Genomic DNA, 23,433 nt, shown 5'->3' on the forward strand with positions numbered 1-23,433 from the left:
ACGTATACGTCCTCCATCCCGGAATCATTCCTTCCACCCCTCCTGCCGGACGCGGATGCACAGCACAAAAGGATACGATATGCCCCCAAGCCGACGGTAGCCGTGAGCATACGGTTTGACCGGTGAGCATGCCTCCTTTCCCTCCTATCAAATGTTGCATACAGGAGTGCTACGGGCGTAGCAGGCGGGAACCCTGAGCCCGTGCATGTGCAAGCAATTGAACCGTACTCAAGTTTTGATGCCAAAGGTACTACAGTAAATAGTACGTAGTACGTAGTACGTACTCCTACTACGCGGGGTGGCCGGCCGGCCCAAGCATCATGCAAACATGCAATGATCAGAGCACGCATCGGCAGAGCGGGCAGCTGATGAGTGAGGGGCAGGAGAGATCTCACTCTCATTCTCGCCTCACGAGGACGTGATTGGCAAGCGGCAACGGCTTCATTACGCCGAGGGAAAAGAGGCCGTGCGGTGCAAAGCTGACATGGAGCTGAAAGCACGGCCTCGTCTCAGTGAAAGAAAGGAAAAGGAGACTATAGATCTTTGCTGAATGCCGATGGGTCTACTCTCTCCCTCCGCGAATAAGTGTACTTCTAGCCTTTGTTCTAAGTCAAAGTTTTAAAATTTTGACCAAATATATACAAAAGAGTAGTAACATATATGACATAAAATTGATATATTATGAAATTACAATTCAAAACGAATCTAGTGAAACTAATTTAGTGTCATAAATGCTGCTACTTTTTCCTATAAAGTTGATCAAAGTTTTAAAATTTTAACTTAAGACAAAAGCTAGAAGTACATTTATTCATGGACAGAGGGAGTACTCATTTGTTCAGGGACTCTCGTCTTTCGCTCCTCCGGTCTTAGCCCGGAAGCAACCGGCAGAGGAAGTGCTTTATTAACATTGACATGGAATAATGAAGGGCATGATTGCCGGGGATGAAAGTTTGTGGCCTTGGACAGAGCGATTTTTTTGTTTTTTGAGAAACATGGACAAAGCGAAATATGATGATGGGCGAGCGGTTTGGGCCAGGAGGTGCCGAAACCGGACCGGCGGCACAAAAGAAGCTCCCGCACCGGGGAAGGCCGTCGGCCCAGTTGGCGTGACATGGCCGAGGACGCAGGCCCAATCACTCAAGAAAAAAAAATAGTACAAGTTTGTGCAGCTTGCATAAATAAATATAGTAGTATCACCATTCAGTTTGGAGCTCAGATGATGAGATGAACAATCATAGTACATGAGTAGCAAAAAAATGGCGAATTTTAATTCAAAAAAAATGGCGAATACTTCATTCTGCTTTAGGGCTTGGCAATAATACAAGAAAGCGCTATAACAAGTAGTGGTAGTTCTCCAAATGAAAAACGCAAGCAGCAGAAATACTGCCATCGGGTTATCCGAGCAGCGGGCTGGCACGATCAGACCGGAGATTTGCAGCCTCTCCCAGGCCCTCCCTGCAAAGACACACGCAGCAAGTTCAGATTAGTCGGTGTGCGCGAAATGACCGAGCCGTTCGTTTCTCGCTACGGATAAACATACAAGGGAGCTGCCTCAACTTTCAACACATAAATTCTATATTTGCATGTGAGTTCTAGCCAAGGATTTCCATTTTGTTTCTGTGCAATAGATCAGGCTGTTCCAGGCAAGCTTTCCATGTTGTTTCAGTTAGAAGTTACTACTACGCAAATGTTGATAATTATTCTTAGTCTGAAGAATCTAACAGCGCAAATTTAACTTGGGAACTTCAGAGCTACACAATGCATATACGGTCTACAGATGATCTTCCTTTTCAGCACCGATCAAGACACCATACTTGCTACTACTCATTACCTGAAAGCTTTTACATGGTCCACTCAGGATCCCGGGGGCTGAAGAAGGAAGCCGTGACCTTGGAGTTGAGCAGCTTCAGCGCGAGGCCGGACTCGATGCACCTCGGGGTCTTGTACTGGTTGATGGAGCTGCCCTGGCTGACCAGCAGATCCATCAGAGCATCAAACGCGCCGGCCTCGACCACCCGTATCTCCAGCGGGCCTACCGACTTGTCGTGCGCCCTGCAGCGCCTGTAGATGTAGTCGAGCGACTCCTCGACGGAGACGCAGCAGCTCTCGAGGAGCTGAGGGTCGAGGGGCTGCACGCCTTCGCAGGTGGACTTGATCTCCCAGAAGAGCACATAGTGTCCAGGGACGGTGGAAGTGTCTGGGTAGCTGGTGTACTCCAGGAGGATGTGGTTTCTGTCCTCCAGGATCTTCTTGGCACGCGTGACGCTGTTGTGGAGATCCTCCTCGTTGGTCTTGTCGGTGTCGATGCTGAGGATCACGTTTCTCCGGCAGATGAATTTGAACTGCGGCGCACGGTTGTAGAAGCCTGTGACCTGAAGCACATCGCCAACCCTATACCTGTAAAGACCTGGACCAAAACATACAACTTCAGAGCTCTTGACAAATATGTACATGTAGCCTGTTTCATATCCCTTGCTAGCAGCCTGCCGCTAACATTTATCGTTCCGGCATCCATCATTTAACTGAATTTTTCTACTCTCTGATTCACAACGACAGAAGAGCTGCCAGTTTCCGAAATTTGATTCATAACCATTGTTCCAGTTGTAGCTAACAACGATTTTTTAGACAAAATTAATGAACTTCAACAGGTATTATGTTCAGAAAAATGAGGATTTGACTGTACAGTGGTCAAATAATCAAACTATACATACCTAAATTATGTTCAAATATATTCTGGAGCAAGAGTTGATGTTGGTTCTCAACCTACTACCTTACAGGAGTTTAGATAGTTCTGTTACGATTAGATATTTACAGGAGGCCTACTTACCAGAAAATGTGGTGACCACAAGCTCATAGTAGCATCCGACCTTGACATCCACCAGGCTGACAAGCTTGTCATTCCCCACCACCTCCTCATCATCCGTCACTCTGAGGCCATCCTCCAAAGGAATGAACTCAAAGTAGGCCATGTTTGGGAGGATGGTGTAAGACACGTCCGTTGGTTTGCACAGTGGCCTCAGATTGACACCAAAATAGCTCTCCGACGAGGCGTACATGGTGCATACCAAGGGAATCCTACCACCACTATAGAACTCCAGCATGGGGATGTATTGTGCCATTGTTCCTGTAAGAACAGCTTCGATGTACTTGACATTAGGCCATAGCCTGCCTAGAATCCCCTTCCATGGCCCACAGCCGCAGATTTCCTCAAGCTCATCAGCGAGCTCCGGGTTGGGCAATGCGAGAAAGCACTCCATGGCCAACCGGCATTTGGTGTTGGTGACATTGGGATTGAGTTTACCATTACGTATGTCAGTGACAAGGTCACACCAGTGCTGCTCAAGAAAGCTGATAGACCGAAGGAACGCCGAGGCGAAGACTGCCCCAAGACGGAGGACATGCTGGCGTTCAACCAGGCCGCATAGCAGCTGGCAGTACATGCTCTGCTGGCTGTCAGGGCAAAGAATTACCTCATCAGGACTGGTGTAGTTGTTGTACAAGTCATGTTTGCGGTGCAGGAAGTGAGGGCTTTTGTAATAGCTAGTGAGGACTGATCGAACTGGAATGCCAGAATTCGTCAGCGTTTCTGCTTTCACAAAGAGAAGATACATGGCCTTCCCCTCACCAAGGCCTGATACATACCTGCAGATTGAGCCAAGGAGTAAATTGTTGCTCGCAAGGTAAAATTTGACAGCAGAACACACATGTGTAATGGCTCTGCTTATTACAGATGAATACAGCCAGGAACACGAGCAGTAAAACTAATTCAAGATATGTAGAGGTGAGGCAGTTATGTTCAAAAAAATAAATTACAAGGTTATGTCCAGAATTCAGGTAACATACTAAGTCAAATTATCTTAGGAAGCAGTTGACCAGAAGAATTTCAGAAATGACAAAACTGCCCGCAATTAACAGTTAATATGCTATGATCCGCAAACGTTGGATAAGAAACAGAAGCTTACTTGTTCATTATCGGCATTAGCAGACTATAAAGGTAGGTTCGACGGTCAAGATCCTCGGAGATGGCTGGCATCAATCTTGGCTCACCCCGAGAAGTTCCGGAGCTATAAATTTATAATGATTAAAAATCAAAGGGATGATCGTCATACAGATAGTATAACTTCAAATGATACAATCTACTATTGTATCAGGTATGGAGTTCAAAGAAGTGACAGGAAACATGATTTCATAAACTCCAGCTATCAGGGTAAATGGCAATGGCATAGCCAAGGAAATAACAAGTCGTTAGCATCAAGTACAATAGTCATTCAGCCTGTCCTGAGAGAATAATTCAAACTAGGTCACTTCTAATGAGAGAAGACTAACTATGTGAGTCGTGAGGTCTCATCCACATATAGATAGCCACCATAACAAAATATGGGAAGTTTCTTTGACCACAGAAGCATATTCAAATGCAAATAACTGGGCTTTCAGATGCGAGAACCACAAAGCAAAATCACCAGTGCTCAGCATCTAACAGCAAGCCATGCTTGATGAATCAGTTCAGTCTCACAGATATAGTCATGTCAAAGAATCGACAATGTATTTAATAATCTGAGGCATAATATCTTGCAATAAATGTTATATATAGGATTTTGTATATTTTTAGAGACAGTTTCAAGAACACATAACATGGCTAAACACGTCATCTTGGTTACTTTTTAAAAACAGAGCAGTGACATGAACTTTGAGGGACTGTCAAATTTTGTAACCAAGTGAGGAATGGCACAATCTTATGTTCTCATTCGTTTACATATCACTCCACATGAGTGCCCAAGAATTACAGATTACAACAGCATGCCTGTGACGTTTTATCTTGCTGGCGTGCCAAGTTAGCTCAGTTTGGCATTTCGAGCCTGGTACATGCTAAAAAAGCAACCAATTTACCAGACTAAGAAGCAGCAATAATATTTATTTTCTCCTATTAGTCCCATAATAACATAAGACGCTTATGTCAAGCCCAAGAAGAAGCAGGGAATGATAAATTTCCAACAAAAATATATGCTGGTTCTTTCTATCTATAACAGATATATGCAGAAAGCGCTTATGAGAGCAACAGAACCAGAGGCTCACCTTCTCAGCAGTTCTACGATTCGGTCTCCAGATATAATGGAAGAATCCTCGCCAGTTGAGATCCTTGTGATGTACGGCTGGACCACATCATATGTCACTACTGGGACGTTTCTCTTGAAGGTGGATGTGTTTGTGGATCTATTCATGAATTTGCTCAAGTACTCACTAGCTTGGTTCCTCTCAAGGATTTTTGTCAGTATAAGCTGTTGGGCTTCCTTGGCATTCACTGTCAGCATCTCGAGCTCTTGAAGAGCGTCGCTTTGCTTGCAGCCTAACTCATTATTGTCCATGATACAAGCAAAAGAAGGATCAGAAATGGACTTTAACTTGAAGAGGAGGGAAGGGCTCAAAGTAATATCTTCTGGAGCTTGTTTGCCCCTTATATAATGCGATGTGCATGATCATGAGAAGCATATCTGCTTAATATTTCCACTTTACAAGAGAGATTCTTACCCAATTAGAAAGTGCAGCCCATCTGCCCGTGTAAGATGATCCACTTACTATCTTTCTGGACATGACAGTATGTTTCAATATTTCTGGAACCCGCACTATTATTTTTCTACTGAAAAATGTAACGCAAAACAATGAAATGCTGAAATTTTATCAAGTTGTGTGCACTCCAATATCCATTACCTCATTTTGTCTTGTGACATGAAACTCCACCTGTTTACCAATTACCATTATGCACCTTTTAGGAATTACATCTCATTTTTCCTTGACAAAACCATGTAAAGATATGTCAGCCTTGAAATACATCTAGAAAGCGATTAGAACATGTGTGACACATAGTGATTCGAAAAAAAAAGTAGTATGCTTAATTAACCAGTGTACATGATCGCATGGTTGCAAATATTAAAAAATGTAGGCCAAAAAGGCTAGAAACAAGTTGAAGATCCCAGAAAGCGATTAGAACATGTGTGACACATAGAGATTCGAAGAAAAAAACAGTAGTATGCTTAATTAACAGGTATAAATGATAGCATGGTTGCAAATATTATAAAAATCTAGGCCAAAAAGGCTAGAAACAAGTTGAAGATCCTAGCAATGGTGCAAAAAAAGTGCCCTCATATGGTCCATCTTTTTGTATTTAGTATGATCTGATACAAATTGAGAGGAGACCATATCATAATTGTATAGGTGAGTTGTACCATGATGTCTCCTCATTTGTAGACATTCCACATAAACGCAAAGCTCTAACCTATATAACTGGCTATTTAACAATTAACATCGTCTGAGGGACAGGATAACCTGGTAGGAGTAGCATTGGGTCGACTGACTCTGGCACTCTTACATACTCTTCCGGAGTACAGAGTAGAGACCCTCTGCTTGTGCATAATACTGCAACTTGTTACCAGATCTATGCAAGAATGGTGCAAAATATTAAGGATCTCACAATCGTGAGCAGAAAGAGAAAAAGGAAAGCATTAAAAACAAACTTGATGCTTCCCCATGGGCCTGAGCATCATCGCAAAATATCTGTGGACCTTTTCAGGTGCACATGGAGAGACAAGGATAATCGGTTAACCAAGCTAAAGTTACCAATAATGCTCCTAAGAACACATATCATGTACAGCCATCATATAGGATCACACGCAACCAGGGGCAACCAAGCATCACAGTAAGGTGAGCAGCATCGAAGATAAGAGTGCATTTTATCCACTTCTAAATTATACTGGAGAAGTTGTATCGAATAGGAATGCTTCATCTAGAATACAAAACACTATGAGGTCGAACTACATGCTTAACTTTGTTTTGTAAATTATAGCACCATGAGTACTTGCAGGGGATCAAAACTAACTAGGTCCCAAGTTCGATTTAGCCAATATAACTTTTGGCCATAATCAAATACCAAATGCAATGCTACATGCATGCCAACTAGAAGCATCCAAGAAAGGTTACTGTTGATGTTGAATTGATGGATAGTCCCCTTGTCTATTTCTCTCAATTGGAGACCAAATTCCGCCCTACGGAAGCAAGAAATCCGTACCATACGTTAGCCTATTCCAAAAGGTGACATAGACGGAATAAGCGCGTACACAACAATTTGCAGGCATGGTGGCTGTTTGTGATATTCTCTAGTCAACTCAGGATAAAGGGTGTGCTTTCACAGCTTGCGGATGCTCGCCGCATATGGTGCACTGCCTATTGTGGTTTCTTGCTCCTCATCCATTAACTATGTACGGAAAAGGGGAAACATTGCACAGATTCTTTGCTAAAGTCGCAATGCTAAAAAAAAAAAAGTTAAGCTGTACGATCTCTTGTAACCTTGTCCTTGCCGTATAACCTCCTTACATTCCCTGGTCCTCGTCCCTGTGAGAGATCATCTCGCCTTCTCACTTGGCGAAAGAAAACTGACACAGATGTCCTCTTGGAAGCGGCCAACCAGCATCCACCATGAACACAACAAGGACATGTGCAAGAAATGAACCTATACTCGACAGCTGTAAACCTTACATGGTTTTGGGGTTCTGTCATTCCATCGAACACTTGGTGGGCACGGCATTAAAGAAGAAGAAAGCAATCTTCATCCCAAAAGCAAAAAGGAGTAAATCTTTGTGTATATTTGTTCTCTGGAATAAATCGCTCAAGTCAACATCATCCTAAAGCCAAGCATTTACAAAATATCTACGTCTAATCTCCATGCCTCCAAAAGTTGTTCAACAAAAACAGCGCCGCTAAATCAACTTAGAGAAACAGCGCCGCCTGGTGTCTACAAATCAACCAGAGTTGTAAAGCTATGAGAAAAATATAAAATACTAACGAGATTAGATTGATCGTGGATGCCACATTGCCACCATGAGGAAACAAGGGAGGGAGGCAAATAGAGGATGGCACTTTCATGATGGAGGTGTGGGCATGCTTGGGGGGATGCACTGTGCTTTTGGAGAAATATACATGCTCACCTTTTTGTGTTCCTTCTTTCCGTCAAGAACAACAGTAGAGGCCTGGACTATCTCATGCTTGCTTGCTCAGTGTGTGTGGCTGCCCCCTATCTGACCTAGCCCAACCTAGCCTAGTAGCATTTCTTTGGAGGAGGATGGTGGATTGGTGGATGGTGGGGGACATCAAGGAAGGAACTACACATCTTCCTATCCACTGCTATGTAGGAGAGCACCTACAGCTGCAACTTGGATTTTTGTGTGTGCACCAATGGCTGGATCTTTCTTCAACAGCCCAACACACTTTTGTAACAAAAGGTAGGAGCTAGACTCTCTGCTTTGGGTGGATGGTGCTCACAACCTTGTGGTGCACAGTGTACTCAATGTCTCCCAACAGTCAGCTTGCTTTGCTGCTGATACTTGGCAAAACACAGCAAACCATCTAGAAACAAAATTATGTGAATTTTATCTACCGGGGGCTCATGATGTTCTAACAGGGTTTCTTCTGACTTCTAAACGCAGTATGTATTTTCCTATGAGCCTTCTGTTTTTCAAATAGCTCATCAGGCTACATCAAGAATCAACAATAGTACGTTGCTTTTGCACATTTGCTTAAGATTCTATAAATAGGTAACATTGATATGATTTTGCCAAACAAATATGTGGATTTATTCATGCTTGGAATAAGCCACTGGTTGCTGGCTAATGATGATTATAGTTAGATGCGCAACAATCTTGCCCATTTTTATGGATCTCCCCCGTGTTTTTTCATCATGGTTTAGTTTGTAAAGAGACTTCTAGAGCCGATGGCAATTAGAGAAACATATAACAGCAAACAGCCCCTTCACCAAATTATTGGAGAAAGCAAGCACAATAATCCAAGAGAGCCATAAGAGCAGCGACTAAAATGCATTTAAGAATTCAGGCACATTGCCAGGAAGCATATTACACCAAGTCTAGTGTTTCCTCTTAGAAACATAGACCATTCATGGACAAAGATATAATGATTCTTCAAGTAATGTTTCCATAAGCACTGCGTGCAGTCCACGGTTTTATCATAGACCATTCATAGGCAAAGCATAAACACCCATAACAGATTCCTCAAAAAAGGTTTAAAGCGGTTTCATAAATATCCATCCTAGCAAAATCTGCCACGCGGAACTCATCTACTGCTTGATCTCAGCCCTCTTCTGCTGCCAGAGCCTGTCCAAAGAACCATCGGCATCACCCTGCAAGGCAGATGGTGTAAGAACCAATGACAGAGTTGCAGCAACAATCATGTATGAATTAAGATCTCACCACCACTTAATCAAATCAGTCATTATCGTCGTACAGAGTAGCCGCAAGAATACAGTAATAACCGATGCAAACAGAAAACAAGTGTACAAGGATAGCAATACACTGTATGACCAGTAGAAAAAGAAAACGTTTCAGCCAGTCAAGTTACCAATACTCATGCACAACTGACCAAGTATATCTGTACATGTAATTCAGATGTTAATAGGGTTCATCTAAACATCATGATTTTCGAATGCTTGATTTTATTTTTGTCATTTTGGTTCTGGAGAATCTCAAACTGTGTCACATATGTAAAACATGTATAACTGCAGATAAAAGAAGCTTGATGTGAATTAGAGAATGAACCTTCAATTTGAGTGGGCAAACAGTTTCATGCTACTGATCTCATAACAAAAAACATCTTCAATAACTATTAATACTAATTTACTGGAATCATGGAATGTTTTGCTTAGAAGAAAAATTACTGCTGAAACTCAAGGACTCAATGTGTGCAGAATAGAGAATACTAAAGAGTTACTGGTTTGACCAATGCAAAGGATATCTTAACAAACTACTGACAGCATGTCAATGTCATGATAAATATTATTCCAATCAGCTAGACAGGCAAAAAGAAAACAACCCATTTCGTGAGAACAATCAGAACATGGAGAATCTGGATCACTCACAGTGTGCTTTAAGACAAATAAATGGGGTCAGGATAGCAAGGGTAAAACACCTGGGCGCGGACGAATCCAGAGAGGGCAAACGTGGTGAAACTGCCATTATACAGTCCATTCGCATCCACATGCCCGATGTTGATCTGGACAGAGGCATGGTCCTTGGCAGTTATGATCCTGTTGGTGGCAGAGCTGCAGGAACCAATACAAAGCAAGAATGAGCAAGGTTGCAATGCCACAGTACCGTAACCAAGACGACAATACATCAATACGTACCACTTCCTTGGGACATAGAGGTCCACCATATCACCCACCTCGTTCTGCATAATGGGGACTGGAGGGATACTGGGACACTGCTGCAGGTCGTCGAAGAAACACATTCATATTTAGCAGTGAGACTAGTTGCAAAGGACACTATGGTATAAAGATGATATATATAACTATAAAAGCTAGTTCCATAGATCAAACCCAGATACAAGGATGACTGTGAACTCTCCTATGGTTTATTCCAAATAGTACAGCTGCTGTCAACAGTACGCAACTGCGCAAAATAGCTAAAGAAACCAGACCCCTTGCGGCCAAACAGGAAAATGGTCCAATCCCATTTAAGAATGTTTTACCAAAATGATAAAATATGTTTTATCAGTCACGTTGATCAGTACCCTGACCCTGCACCAGGCAAGCATGGTTTTTGAATAAAAACCAGGCAAGCCTAGTAGGAGCCATTGATCCAAAATAACAGGATTTGGGCGTCAATTTGGCAAGGCATGAACAACTTTACATGAATGATAAAAGATGGATTGGACATTTAGCCAAATACATACGTGCAATGCTTTAGAAAGCAGAACACCCACCTGAACCCATCAAAGAAATTCGCCCAAACACCCAACCAGCCTATAATCTGCTAGGTTTTATACGAAGTAGTTATGAGCAACGACCACACGCATTCTCAGTGAAATCAATCGCAACAAACAACTACCACTGTCCACTGGCACTAAGCGATTGGTACCTCATTATGAAAAATATCTAAGATTACAGCCAAAAACCCTATCTCCTCCGCTCTGGCATCCTCTGGGCATCGAACGGGAGTGCAATCGCAGCAGCCGAACCATAAAGATCACGCGCACAAAATTCTAGCGGATGCTAATCGTATAAATGTAGGACACAAATCATCCCAGGATACAGGTCCGGCGATAACTCGACGGCAAATTAAGACGGAGCGAGATTTTCAAGCGCAAACAGTGGATAGATTTGGGGAGGATGGGATCGCGACGTACCTCGGTTAAGGGGGGAGATGGACGGGTGCGGCGGCTGCGGCGGCGGAGCTGTGATGGGCTGCGGAGAGGGATGAAGCGGTGGCCGGATTCGGATTTATACCAGGCATAAACCCTAGGTTTTTTTTTTCTCCGCGCGTGCGGGATTTCCACGGCACTTGCACGGACATTTGGGCCCAATGGGCCTTCGTCATCGGGCCATTCGTCGTTTCACCAGGTCAGCGTGCCCCCCCCCCCCCTGTTTTTTGTAAATGATTTTCTCTTCGGTTTATTTTCTGGTCTTTCCGGTTTTCTCAGGTACTCCATCCGGTCCTTTTTAGTCTACATATAAGTTTTGTCCGAAGTCAAAGTATCTTTACTTTGACTAAACTTATAGAAAAAAGTATTAACATTCACAATGTCAAGTCAATATTGTTAGATTCATTATGAAATGTAGTTTCATAGTAGATATATTTGGTATAGTAGATGTTGATATTTTTTAATATAAATTTGGTCAAACTTTGCAAGGTTTGACTTGGCATAAATCTAATATGGGGAGTTAAAAAGACAGGAGGGAGTACTTGTGCTTTACATCTGTATCTGTGCAGTACAAGTGTACTGTGTGTGAGGCACATGTGAGCTAGATTTTGCTAGAGTAGATGGGCGGACTATGACGTGGTTAGGTAGTGAAGTAGTGTATCCTGGTCCTGATGATGTTTTTGAGATTGTCAACGAAGACTTTAAATACATTGTGATTGAGCAATACAAGTATTTCTCCCGCAAAAAAATGGTATAGAAGTATTTTTCTTAATGCACAATGTACGCCTTTTAAAAACATGATGATTTATTTAATATGCGCTGAATATTTCTTTAATACATGATAAATGTTTAAAAATATTTGTGCTTTTTCCAAAAATATTCATGTACTTTCCGGCTATTCAAACCTTCTAACAGAGTATTGATGTGTTTATAAGCAATATATTATAGAATTATGTATTTTTAGAAAATAAATTGAAACACATAAAATGAAGAATAAAAATAAAAGAAATGGAAAAGGAAACCAAGAGAAAATAAATGGGAAAGTAAATGAAAAAGAAAGGAAAAATAAGAAATAAGAAAAGGAAAAGGAAAAAAACTAAAAATTCGAAATTAAAAAGGGCTCCCCCAAAATCAACGAATTGTATGAGTTCCAAAAAAAATTACTTGAACATAGCGACATACCGCCTAAACCCTTCTACTAGGCCGCCGACCGGTTGTGCCCCTTTAGGCGACATGTCGAGACGTAGCATTTTTTTTAGATAACCTCGCGAGACTTTTATTTCAAACCATCACAATGTTCACATAGACGAACGGAATCCCCACGGGCTGGCCAAACCAGACATGGCAGTCAGATTCCCAAAGTTAAAGCATGTCTCGTTAAGTTGTGAGTCTCAACATTTGAGCTCCTAAATTCGTGAACTAAATTACAAGAAATAAAAGTAGATTGTTGTTGCTTGATCTCCTTGATGATTGCCCTGTAAGTAGCTCCACTTTCACTCTGAGTTTCTCCAATTACTCCCTTGTAGTCTGATGCGAGTTGTATCTGCTGGATATGCAAATCTGTAGCCAGGTCCAACCCCTCACGAATGGCCATCGCCTCCAAAGTAGTCGGATCATCATTGTTGTACACCATAGCAGATGCTCCAAGAAATACACCCGCTCGGTCACGACAGATAACCCCCCACAGCTCCAACATGCCCTTGGCGATGTAATGTAGCATCTACGTTGAGCTTTGAGAAGTTCTCCGGCGGTGCAATCCAGCCAGTTGGCCGCACCCTTATGCTGCTTCTACTCCCTTTGTTTGGCACCATAACTTTTGTTTCATCTAAATAGGAATTGATGAAACTGTGAATTGCATCCGGGCTTTTATGAATATCTTCATAGATAGCTTTCCGGCGGGCTCCCCAAATGGCCCAAAGTGAAACTCCCAATCTGATAAACTCCTCATCAGATAGTGCCTTTTGCGCTTCAAAGATCGACTTCCTTGCACACTTCGTCTTGTTTGAACTAAGATGATCCAAGATCATGTCCGAAGACAAAGCCCAGGTGCTCCGAGACATGGGGCAATCAAAGAGTGCATGTCGCCAAGAGTCATGAACTCCGCACAAATTACATGAGGCCGAGGTAGCCATGTTGCATCGGTGCAGAAGCGCCCTCGCTGGCATGGAATGTCGGGCCAAACGCCATAAGAACACTTTTACTTTGAACAGGATCTGGAGCTTCCATAAGGATTTCCATTCTTTCCCTTCTGCCTCTATACTTGAAGATCCCCGTCGCTCCTCGATCCAACCCTCTCTGTTGAACTTGGTGCGAACCAGCATACGATATGCCGAATTAACTGTGAAGTTTCCTCTCGACTCCTCGCCCCATACCTAAAAATCATCCACTCGTCGTGTGCACACCGGAATTTTGAGACGTAGCATATGCGCACCCTAGTTCTCGGCCTTCTTGGCGTTTGGTGCATGCACGATGCTATTTAATGGGCTTTTTAGAAGGTCGTAACACGAGTGCCCTATGTTCTCGGCCTTCTTTGCGTTTGGTGCATGTATGATATTATTATTTTCCTCTAATAGCCCGACCAACTTCATAAAATAAATAAATTTTACTATTAAAGGAGCCCGCCTCCTCGCCTCATCGTTCTTTCAGCTCGATGGAGAGATCTGCCATGGCAGCCATAGTTCGGCCTTTGTACAGGCTGGCCCGAAGTGGGCTGCCTCTTGCGGGCCCAAACTAGCGCCCAGCAAGTCTGCCGGGCTAGGAAAAGCTAGGAACGGCCCCAAACCACGCCCTAAATCCGTGGAGTTTGGGAAGCTTGGAGGACTTCAAAGCATCTCCAACCGCCCCACAAAAGTTCCGCCCAATAAACGTTATAGCGCGTCACTGTAGTACTTTTAATGCACCGGTACCAACTTTACTTTGGCAGGCGCCAAAAACGCGCGCCCAAAAAGCAGACAGTGCAAATTATGAAGCGTGCGCAATCCAGCGCCTAAAATATGCTGCGCGCGATAGCGTTTTTGAGCGCGCGCTCAAAAACTTTTAGCGCTACAGCTTCTGCTGGAGCTGCCCGGCGCACAAAAAACTAAACTTTTAGTGCGCGGAGCTCTTTTTGGGCGCCTGTTGGAGTTGCTCTCAGAACACGTCCTAAATATGAAAAATATCATCGAGCGTTTGACGAAAGAACCATTAGATTTTTTTTTTTGAAAAACAAGGATCATTACAAAATGTATGCCCCTTTGCACCGCATAGCCAATTAATTAGCTAGTGAATCAATAATACTGTTGTGAAATTGATAACAAAAGACCAAGCGGTCAGCTTGATAAGCTTTTTATTTAACATAAGAATGGCCTCTCCTTCCGATTTCCATTAAAGGAACCACGCGGTTCACCTAGATACAAACTACTGCAAAGAGGGTCAGCTTGATAAGCTACCATCAAAAAATTGCAATCAAGGAACTGGTAGCAAAAAGAAATCAACAAGAAGATTACGTCCACTGATTCAGCTCGGATCAACAAGAAGCAGCAGCTAGGGTTCCGATCTCTCTAGCCGCCCTCACTCTCCTTTGATCTTCATGAATCTCTTGCAGTCCAGCTGCTTCATCTCGCCCGCGTTCGTGGGGTCGAAACGGCACCGGTAGAAGCTGCACGCACAAACCATTCGGAGCGATAAAAAAGATCAGCGATCGAGCGCGCCATGCCAACATTCATCAGTTCTAATAAGAAGAAAAAACGAGAAGTAAGCTGGGGACACACACACGCGCACCTTCCGTCCGTGCCGGCGATGAGGATGATGTTGGGGTCTTGCCGCCAGAACTCCACCGTGTACTCGACGCCTTCGCGGAGCCGGACCTGGGCCAGCGACCGCTCTAAACTGAAGTAGCTCGGCAGGTAGCCTGCACAAGATGCACGCAGAGAACACTTGCTTTAGCTTTTGAGTTTTGAGAGTCGAGACTACTATTTGAAGTCATGGTACTGTAGGAGAATCAGTGTTGCACCTTTCAAGAATGATGGTAGCAGAGATGATCCCTGCTTGGCTGTTGCCGGTGCAGGAGTAGACGCCGCGGCTGCTGGCGGCGCCGGGAGGGCATCGCCATCGCCGCCCTCCGTTGTTGTCGAGGTCGCCTTGTCGACGGGGAACACGTGCACCGTCCCCTTGTTGCTGGAGACGGCCAGCCATCTGGAGTCCGGCGAGAAGGTGATGCAGTGGATGCCTGCTCTGTCGATGCCTCTTCTTAGCTGCAACAAGTAGCAGGGCAAGAACACGGTCGAACATGAGGACGATGTACACGGAAAAACAATGTGAAAAACTCAGACAAGAATTGTAGTGACAAGTAGAAACGGTGGATGCCTCTTGGAGCTTGGTGCCGTCGTCGCTGCTGAAGATGCGCACGAGCGTGCCCTTGGAGCTGGCCGTGGCGAGCAGCCGGCCGTCGCGGGAGAGCGCGATGCACGACAGGCTCGACGCGTGCGCGCGCACGTCGACGCTGCCGGGATGGCCGCCCCGGCGGACCTGCACCGCGCCCTGCTCCGGCAGCGGCAGGGCGTACACGAACGTCGCCGCCCGGCGGTCAACCGCCAGCGCGCACAGCCCCAGCGGGTTCGGGCCCGTCGCGACCAGCTCCGAGTTCTTGATGTCGCCCCTGACGACCAGCATCGCCATCTCCTTGCCGGCGATGACCGCGTGGTCCCCGAGAAGGCGGATCCCGCCCACGACACCGAGGCCGGGGGTCTTGGCCGAGCTGATGCGTATCGTCCTCTTGCTCTCCTCGTCAAAGAAGTAGATCGCCTCGTGCTCGGCGCCGCCCGTCTTCCGGGCCACGACGGCCAGGCGCGACCACGTGAGCATCTCGGCGGAGGTCACCTCGGCGCCGTCCGAGACCTCGGCGATGGACTTGCAGCGGACGCGCTCGACCGACTCGTCGCAGGAGAAGACGTGGAACCCGGTGGCCGTGCACGCGACGAAGTGGGAGGCGCCGCTGCTGAAGGCGACGTGGACGACCGGGGAGTCGGCTTCGGCGGGGCCCGCGGGGGAGGACGACGTAGACACCATCGTCGATCAATCGAAGTCGAAACCTAGCTAGCTACTTGATGAATCAGCGCGGCGGCGACGACCTACGTACGCTGCGCACCCAAGCTCTGGTCGATGGCTCGATCGACGCGTCCGTGACCGTGATTTAAGTCGCTCGTACGGAATTTGGTAACTATTAGGGCATCGCTGACCCGCAAATTTGCACCAGTCCATGGACATGGATGTAGGAGCCATCCATCCAACTTTGTCCGCATAAATTTTATGCTGTATTTGGACTTAGCGGACGAAACTCATGTAAACCGGCTGATATTCATCAAAGTTCAAAAATTAAATAGCATATAAATCATCCATATACAGCATGCAAAGAAGTCTAATACAACAATGTCTTAAATTCGATGCCCAACAAGTTTTTCAACGGATCATGTCGTTTCATACATACTGCTCCTTCATCTTCATCTAACAGTGTGTAGGTAAATGGCCGTCCCTTGTTCCTGTGGTACATCACGGCAGCGCATACGGGCTACACAATGTGTAAAGCAACATTGAGTGAATGAATGATTCAATCAACAAGTTGAGTAAGAAGAAACAAAATTTATGATCTCCTCCTCTGCCACGTGCAATGGCAACATTACCTCCAACTGAGCAACCACGCCACAAAAGTTGGTGTCGAAGGTCTGAATGACGTACCATCGATACGCCAATGACCTCACATGGCGTTTTTAGATGATGTGCATGTCGTAGGGCGTAATATGCTTTTCGTGCGTGAAACGATTCATGCAATTACTGTCAGAAGGTCCCCCACTCCTCATGCCTATGAAGTTCGCGGATATGGCCAACCACGCATCGCACAATAACTCATCCTCCATGGTCGAGTACCCCGCCATCCTTCTTACTCTGCAAAAAGGACATGTCATTCGAAAACAAGCTCAATGACATTTGAGAGAACACCTGCCGGGCGTGATGGTTGTCATGGAAGTCGTCGACAGGGTGGCAGATTGTACTTGGGTACTAACGGCTCTAGGGTGCACAACACTGTCATAAAAGGCCAGCGGGCATATCAGTGATGGGAACGTCCGAAAATGTCTATGCGGCAGCTGAAGAGGTATAGCGGTGGCAGCAAAGATGGAGGATGCGGATGTAAAGCAAGGGAGAGAAGTAGCGGAGTGAAAGAAAATGAGACCGGAAAGGCGAGTAATAGTGGGCCTTGAATAGAGTTCAACGTGGCTGTTGTCCGGATTCTCGCAAAACCACTTTGTCTTCATTTTAAGGGAGAAAATGCGTCTGAACCGCCGAATGGATCAATACAAGATCGTGTTGGATGATTTTCGTGGTTCAGACATATGCGGGTGATTTAGGGTCGATGAAGATGCCCTAACATGTCAAACCGACCGTGACAATCTCTTGCATGTTTAGTCCCGCCAAAAAAAAGCTTTGCATCTTTGGAGCTGGACTCTGACTCAGCATCAGACAATAGCCGTTCCACCATAAGTCACTGGTTTTAAATCACCTGACTTATAAGTCAGATGACTTATTGGAACCAAACATGCCCTAATTAAAGACTTCTACTATAGTATCGCTTTTTTTATATTTCCATTAGAGAAAGACCAAATCAGTTCAATCTTACAAGAGCATGAGTCCATATACTACTGCTACTGCTAAAAAGACTAGAAGAACTCAACCCCCCCCCCCCCCCCCCCCCCTACATGAGGAAGGACAGAGCACATCACCAGGGATCTACTATAGAAACAAGAATTGCATTGTACATCGTCTAATTGTGAACTGGCTAAGTCTCAGACTGGACTCTCTGGTTGTCCTCGGACTCCTTGATCTTCATGAATCTCTTGTGCTCCAGCTGCTTCATCTCGCCGGTGTTCAAGGGGTCGAAACCGCACCGGTAGAAGCTGCACGCACGAACCATTCGGAGTTCGACAGAACGTCAGCGATCAAGTGCATCATGCCAACATTTTTCAGTTCCAATAAGCCAAAGAAGAAAAGAAAGCAGGGGACACGCACCTTCCGTCCGTGCCGACGATGAGGATGATGTTGGGGTGGTGCCGCCAGAACTCCACCGCGTATTCGACGCCCTCGCGGAGCCGGACCTGCGCCAGAGACCGCTCTGAGCTGAAGTAGCTCGGCAAGTAACCTGCAAGAGATGCACGCAGAAGTACTTCAGTTTTTCAGGGTACAGAAAACCACATTGGATCGTTAGTTCTTCTATATATGTAGGAGAACAGGTGTTGCACCTTTCAAGAACGATGGCAGTAATGATCCCTGCTTGGATGCTGCCGGTGGAGGAGGAGAGGCCGCTGCTCGTGATGGGGCCACCAGGAGGGCATCCCGGTCGCCGCCCGCCATTGTCGAGGTTGCTTTGTCGATGCTGGCGACGGGGAAAACGTGGACCGTCCCCTTGTCGCTGGAAACGGCCAGCCATCTGAAGTCCGGCGAGAAGGCGATGCAGTGGATGTCTGCTCTGTCGATGCCTCTCCTTAGCTGCACGTACGCAGCAACTCAGAACTGGTTAAAGATTACGAAGCGCTTTGAATTTGAATAAGACCATGCTCCTTCTTTTCCATAAAATGGGTGGTTGTTGATCCATTAATCAGATAAATTAGGTCGTAAGATCGAATCAAGAATTTCATTATATCCATTTCTTATACCTTCTATTTTATATGATATTTCATAAGAATAAACCATATGGATAGGGTCTAGAATATTAGTAATAAAGTGAATAAAAAGAGGGGGCAATCTAAATATTGCTAATATATTAGGACCATCTTATTAATAATTCTAATGAGTTATCTTGGAATTTAGAATCAAATAAAAAACCCTATATTATGCTCAAGGAAAGTAGATTTAGATAGGAGCTTATACCTTAAAAAATACACTAGTTTCTTAAATTTAAAATAAAAAATATTTTTTTCTTGCGTCGAGAAATATTTGTTTTTCAAGATAAACAATGTCCGTTAGGCACCTAATCTTTATGTCATAATAGACCCGAACACTTGCCTCGGATTGACTTTAATAATATATAATTGCTTCAATGAATAACACGACCGAACACCAAGATGGAAGCACACGGAAATAGGTATATACTTTCTACGTCATATTTGTTTAAGCGACAAGTAATTCTGATTGGAGGGAGTACATGTTTTGCTCGTCCAGTAAACACGCACCGTGACAAGAGGCAAAACGACTTTTATGTAACTGATTAGAAAATATTGTACCCCGAAAAGGTAGATTTTTTCCCGTTCCTAAATACTCCCTCCGTCCCAAAATTCTTGTCTTAAATTTGTCTAAATACAGATGTATGAAGTCACGTTTTAGTATTCGGTATATCCGTATCTAGACAAATCTAAGACAAGAATTTTGAGACGAAGAGAGTCTTCGTTCACTCTGTGCGTTCGGTTTATTCGGTTTACATGGTTCGGTTTATAGGTTTTTTGGTTTGTACGGTATTAATACTTCGGTAAATACGGTATGAAATTAAAATACGGTTCGGTTTCGGTATATACCAAATTATTTCGGTATGATTTCGGTATATACCATAAAAACCAAACCTAACACGAATTTGAAAATGACGTAATAATAACTTACAAATTTATGACTCAAAACACAAACTATTTTACAGAAATAGTATATAACTATATATATAAGTGTATATGCTTGCATTGATTCATCTGTTGATGGTTATGGACGTGTTTAGCATTTTAAAAAGAGAAAAATAACTATGCTACAAGAAAAAATTACGTGCTTAGTAGTGAATTTGACTCATGTACAAGAAAAATGACAACTTGTATGGTTGTTTATCTCAAGAAATATAAATTTAATTTTTACTTTGGTTTATTCGGTTAACCGTTCGGTTTTTCGGTATATACCATATAAACCAAAGTTCAAAACGGTATGAAAAGTTCATACCATACCGAAACCAGAAACCATAAAAACCATAAAATCGGTTCGGTTCGGTTTATTTTCGGTATGGTTTTTCGGTTCGGTTTTCAAATGCACAGAGTGAGTCTTCGTAGATATTCCATTATGAACCACATAATTTAAAGTGTAGATTCACTCATTTTGCTTCATATATAGTTTAACAAGAGGTGTAGTAGCTAGCGTTGGATACCTCTTGGACCATGGCGCCGTCGTCGGTGCTGAAGATGCGCACGAGCGTGCCCTTTGATCCGGCTGTGGCGAGCAGCCGGCCGTCGCGGGAGAGCGCGATGCACGACAGGCTCGACGCGTGCGCGTGCACGTCGACGCTGCCGGGCTTGCCGGTCCGGCGGACCTGCACCGCCCCCTTCTCCGGCCGCGGCAGGGCGCAGACGAGCCGCGTCTCCTGGTCAACCGCCAGCGCGCACAGCCCAAGCGGGTTGGGGCCCGTCTGAACCAGCTTTCGGCTCTTCAAGTCGCCGTTGATGACCAGCATCGCCATCTGCTGGCCGGCGACGAGCACGTGGTCCCCGAGAAGGCGGAGCCCGCCCACGGGGCCGAGGTCGGGGGTGCTGGCCGAGCCGATGGCTATCTGCTTCGCCTCCCCGCTCTCCTCGTCCCAGAAGTAGATCGCGTGGTGCTCGGCCGCGCCCTTGACGGCGCCTGTCGTCCGGGTCACAACGGCCACGCGCGACCGCGTTAGCAGCTCGGTGGAGGTCACCACGACGCCGGGCGAGGCGACGGCGTCGGACTTGTAGTGGACGCGCTCGACCTTGTCGTCGTCGCAGGAGAAGACGTGGAACCCGGTGGCCGTGGACGCGACGAAGTGGGAGGCGCCGCTGCTGAAGGCGACTTGGACGATCGGGGAGTCGGCTTCGGCGGTGGCCGCGGGGAACGACGACGAAGGCGCCATGGTCGATCAATCGAAGTCGAAACCTAGCTAGCTAGCTACGTGATGAATCGATCAGCACGGCGGCGACGACGTATGTACCCTGGGCGTCCGTGACCGTGATTTAAGCCGCTCGTACGGAATTTGGTGACCATAACTACGTCGAACCGACCGTGACAAGCTTTGCATGTTTGGTTCCGCAAAAAAAAAAAACTTTGCATGGTTGGAGCCGGACTCTGTAACTTGCAGCGCACACGTAAGCGGACTACAACTGTCCACGAAATTCACCCCGTATCAAAATTGAATTCAGTTTTGCTAAAGCATATTTAGATGTGTCCTAATTATTTTACATCTAAGTTATATCAGTGATTTTACATGAAAATTCATGCACACATTTTGTTGTCTACTTTATTTTCCTTTGTAGTGTGACTGGGTCACTTAGATGTGCCTAGATAGACACGAATGATTTTTTTAATTGTGAAGCTTTCGTTTTAAAATATAAGACGTTTTGGTAGGTTATAGACTAGCCTACAAAAACATCGTATATTTTGAAATAGAGAGAGTAAATGTTAGGGATGCTGCTAATTAGCGGCTAGCTGCATCACGACACCAGAGGTCCCCACGATCATCCGCAACAAAATTCTGACAATGTTGAGGACGATGAGGTTGACGACTTGATGAGGTTGCACGGGGTAACGGACATATAATGTGCACCCGATAACCTTTGGGGAAGGCTTTAGCTGAGCATGTCGATGCCTCAACTGGAACTTGGCTAGAAAATTAAAATGACAACAGTGCACTGATGAGGGACACAACGAAGAGAAAAGATAGAAGGCGACAAAGCGGAGGCATTAAAAGCATCTCTAGCAGACCTTTTATAAGGCTAGTCCTTAGAACATCTCCAACAGGCGTCGGACGGGCCGCGCACAAAAAACAGCTTTGCCGCGTGTCCATTGCCTGGTTTGGTGCGGCGCGCAGCGCTGCCTCCAGCAGCTGCGCTAAGATGCAGCGCGCAAAAAATGCAGCACGCGCGCTCATTTTACAACATTTTCGGAAGCATAGATAATAAGATAAAAAATGATAAATTGCATAGATAAAAAACGATAAAAAGGTATTTTACATTGGTGCAACTAGATAGATAGTTCGAAAGCATAGATAGATAGAACTACGGTGTAACTAGATAGAAACTACTACGGCATACATAGATAGAAACTACTCCAAGTCGCTACCACCATCATCACCATCATCATCCTCGTCGGTGTTATCCGAGGTATCGAGCCACATGTCGTCTCAACATTCATCGTCTGACGTGAAGATCGACCTCCCACCTGCTGCAACGATATCGCACTGCGCATTCGCCAATGCCTTCCGCCGATGCCGGTCCGCCCGCTCCGCGCGGCGCCTTGCCGTCCTCTCCGCCCGGTAGGCACGCTCGTCGGTGACGTCCTTCGGGTGGCGACGGCGCCACTCCGCCATGGCTCGCTCGTCCTCCTCGGCGATGAGGAGGCGGCGGCAGCGCCGAGTTTGGTCGGCATGGTCCATATCGGTGATAAGACGCGACAGAGGGGCGACGCGCTACGCCTGCTCGCGTGTGAAGACGTCCCAGAAGTTCATCTGCGACCGGGGCCTATCCAAGCGCCACGCCGCTGCGTCGTACGCGCGGGCCGCCTCGTACGCGCTCCGGAACGACCCGAGGCCGAGCCGGACGTCGTCGGACCAGATCTCGGCGGAGTACCAGCCGTTCGGGCGCTCGCGGACGCCGCGCTAGCCCGAAGAACCCCGGCGGCGCGACGGCATGGTGGCGCGGAAACCGGCGAAGCGGCGGGGTTGCGAGGGGAGGGCGCTGTTGGGGAACGTAGACGCACACACAAGATCATGGTGATGCATAGCAACGAGAAGGGAGAGTGTGATCTACGTACCCTTGTAGACCGATAGCGGAAGCGTTAGCACAACGCGGTTGATGTAGTCGTACGTCTTCACGGCCCGACCGATCAAGCACCGAAACTACGGCACCTCCGAGTTTTAGCACACGTTCAGCTCGATGACGATCCCCGGACTCCGATCCAGCAAAGTGTCGAGGAAGAGTTCCGTCAGCACGATGACGTGGTGACGATCTTGATGTACTACTGTCGCAGGGCTTCGCCTAAGCACCGCTACAATATTATCGAGGATTATGGTGGAAGGGGGCATCGCACACGGCTAAGAATATGATCACGTGGATCAACTTGTGTGTCTAGGGGTGCCCTCTGCCCCCGTATATAAAGGATCAACCGGAGGAGGCCGGCCGGCCACATATGGCGCGCCAAGGAGGAGTCCTCCTCCTAGTAGGAGCAGGACTCCTACTAAGAGGGGGAAAGAAGTGGGGAGGGAGAAGGAAAGGGGGCGCCCCCCCCTCT

The 23,433-nt window shown here is 45.8% G+C and overlaps 3 protein-coding genes across 15 annotated transcripts; all 3 read right to left on the reverse strand.

The window, feature by feature from the left end:
• Nucleotides 1-1,179: 1,179 nt before the first annotated feature.
• LOC123187555 (probable indole-3-acetic acid-amido synthetase GH3.11) lies at nt 1,180-8,316 on the reverse strand. 12 transcript variants are annotated; one of them, XM_044599451.1, is made up of 9 exons: nt 7,977-8,316; nt 6,322-6,430; nt 5,707-5,787; nt 5,527-5,577; nt 5,074-5,344; nt 3,963-4,064; nt 2,828-3,642; nt 1,832-2,407; nt 1,180-1,455 (listed from the first exon to the last, which is right to left on the reverse strand). In XM_044599451.1, the coding sequence occupies exons 5-8, from the start codon at nt 5,307-5,309 to the stop codon at nt 1,842-1,844; spliced, it is 1,719 nt and encodes a 572-aa protein (XP_044455386.1). In that variant the 5' UTR covers nt 5,310-5,344; nt 5,527-5,577; nt 5,707-5,787; nt 6,322-6,430; nt 7,977-8,316; the 3' UTR covers nt 1,180-1,455; nt 1,832-1,841. The 12 variants fall into 12 exon arrangements, with proteins under 12 accessions (XP_044455386.1, XP_044455380.1, XP_044455383.1 ...); XM_044599445.1 differs by having other exon boundaries at nt 5,527-5,581; XM_044599448.1 differs by having other exon boundaries at nt 5,527-5,635.
• Nucleotides 8,317-8,836: 520 nt separating this feature from the next.
• On the reverse strand, nt 8,837-11,307 carry LOC123187557 (40S ribosomal protein S21). 2 transcript variants are annotated; one of them, XM_044599456.1, is made up of 4 exons: nt 11,185-11,307; nt 10,184-10,263; nt 9,967-10,099; nt 8,837-9,181 (listed from the first exon to the last, which is right to left on the reverse strand). In XM_044599456.1, the coding sequence occupies exons 2-4, from the start codon at nt 10,231-10,233 to the stop codon at nt 9,119-9,121; spliced, it is 246 nt and encodes an 81-aa protein (XP_044455391.1). In that variant the 5' UTR covers nt 10,234-10,263; nt 11,185-11,307; the 3' UTR covers nt 8,837-9,118. The 2 variants fall into 2 exon arrangements, with proteins under 2 accessions (XP_044455391.1, XP_044455392.1); XM_044599457.1 differs by having other exon boundaries at nt 10,184-10,260; nt 11,185-11,293.
• Nucleotides 11,308-17,938: 6,631 nt separating this feature from the next.
• LOC123184770 (autophagy-related protein 18a) lies at nt 17,939-21,163 on the reverse strand. Its single transcript, XM_044596834.1, has 4 exons — nt 20,342-21,163; nt 18,468-18,714; nt 18,238-18,367; nt 17,939-18,125 (listed from the first exon to the last, which is right to left on the reverse strand). The coding sequence occupies exons 1-4, from the start codon at nt 21,059-21,061 to the stop codon at nt 18,008-18,010; spliced, it is 1,215 nt and encodes a 404-aa protein (XP_044452769.1). The 5' UTR covers nt 21,062-21,163; the 3' UTR covers nt 17,939-18,007.
• Between the last annotated feature and the right edge of the window lie 2,270 nt (nt 21,164-23,433).

The sequence above is a fragment of the Triticum aestivum genome, chromosome 2A, assembly GCF_018294505.1.
Source record: "Triticum aestivum cultivar Chinese Spring chromosome 2A, IWGSC CS RefSeq v2.1, whole genome shotgun sequence".
Taxonomy (NCBI): Eukaryota; Viridiplantae; Streptophyta; class Magnoliopsida; order Poales; family Poaceae; genus Triticum; species Triticum aestivum.

Coding starts and splice junctions, on each gene's coding strand:
- LOC123187555 (XM_044599443.1), bottom strand. CDS start 5,363: ATGGACAATAATGAGTTAGGCTGCAAGCAAAGCGACGCTCTTCAAGAG. Junction 4,065..5,073: donor ATCGTAGAACTGCTGAGAAG/GTGAGCCTCTGG, acceptor ATAAATTTATAG/CTCCGGAACTTCTCGGGGTG. Junction 3,643..3,962: donor CTAATGCCGATAATGAACAA/GTAAGCTTCTGT, acceptor CTCAATCTGCAG/GTATGTATCAGGCCTTGGTG.
- LOC123187557 (XM_044599456.1), bottom strand. CDS start 10,233: ATGCAGAACGAGGTGGGTGATATGGTGGACCTCTATGTCCCAAGGAAG. Junction 10,100..10,183: donor CTCTATGTCCCAAGGAAGTG/GTACGTATTGAT, acceptor TGGTTCCTGCAG/CTCTGCCACCAACAGGATCA. Junction 9,182..9,966: donor CTGGATTCGTCCGCGCCCAG/GTGTTTTACCCT, acceptor TCTGCCTTGCAG/GGTGATGCCGATGGTTCTTT.
- LOC123184770 (XM_044596834.1), bottom strand. CDS start 21,061: ATGGCGCCTTCGTCGTCGTTCCCCGCGGCCACCGCCGAAGCCGACTCC. Junction 18,368..18,467: donor ACTGCCATCGTTCTTGAAAG/GTGCAACACCTG, acceptor CATCTCTTGCAG/GTTACTTGCCGAGCTACTTC. Junction 18,126..18,237: donor ATCGTCGGCACGGACGGAAG/GTGCGTGTCCCC, acceptor TCGTGCGTGCAG/CTTCTACCGGTGCGGTTTCG.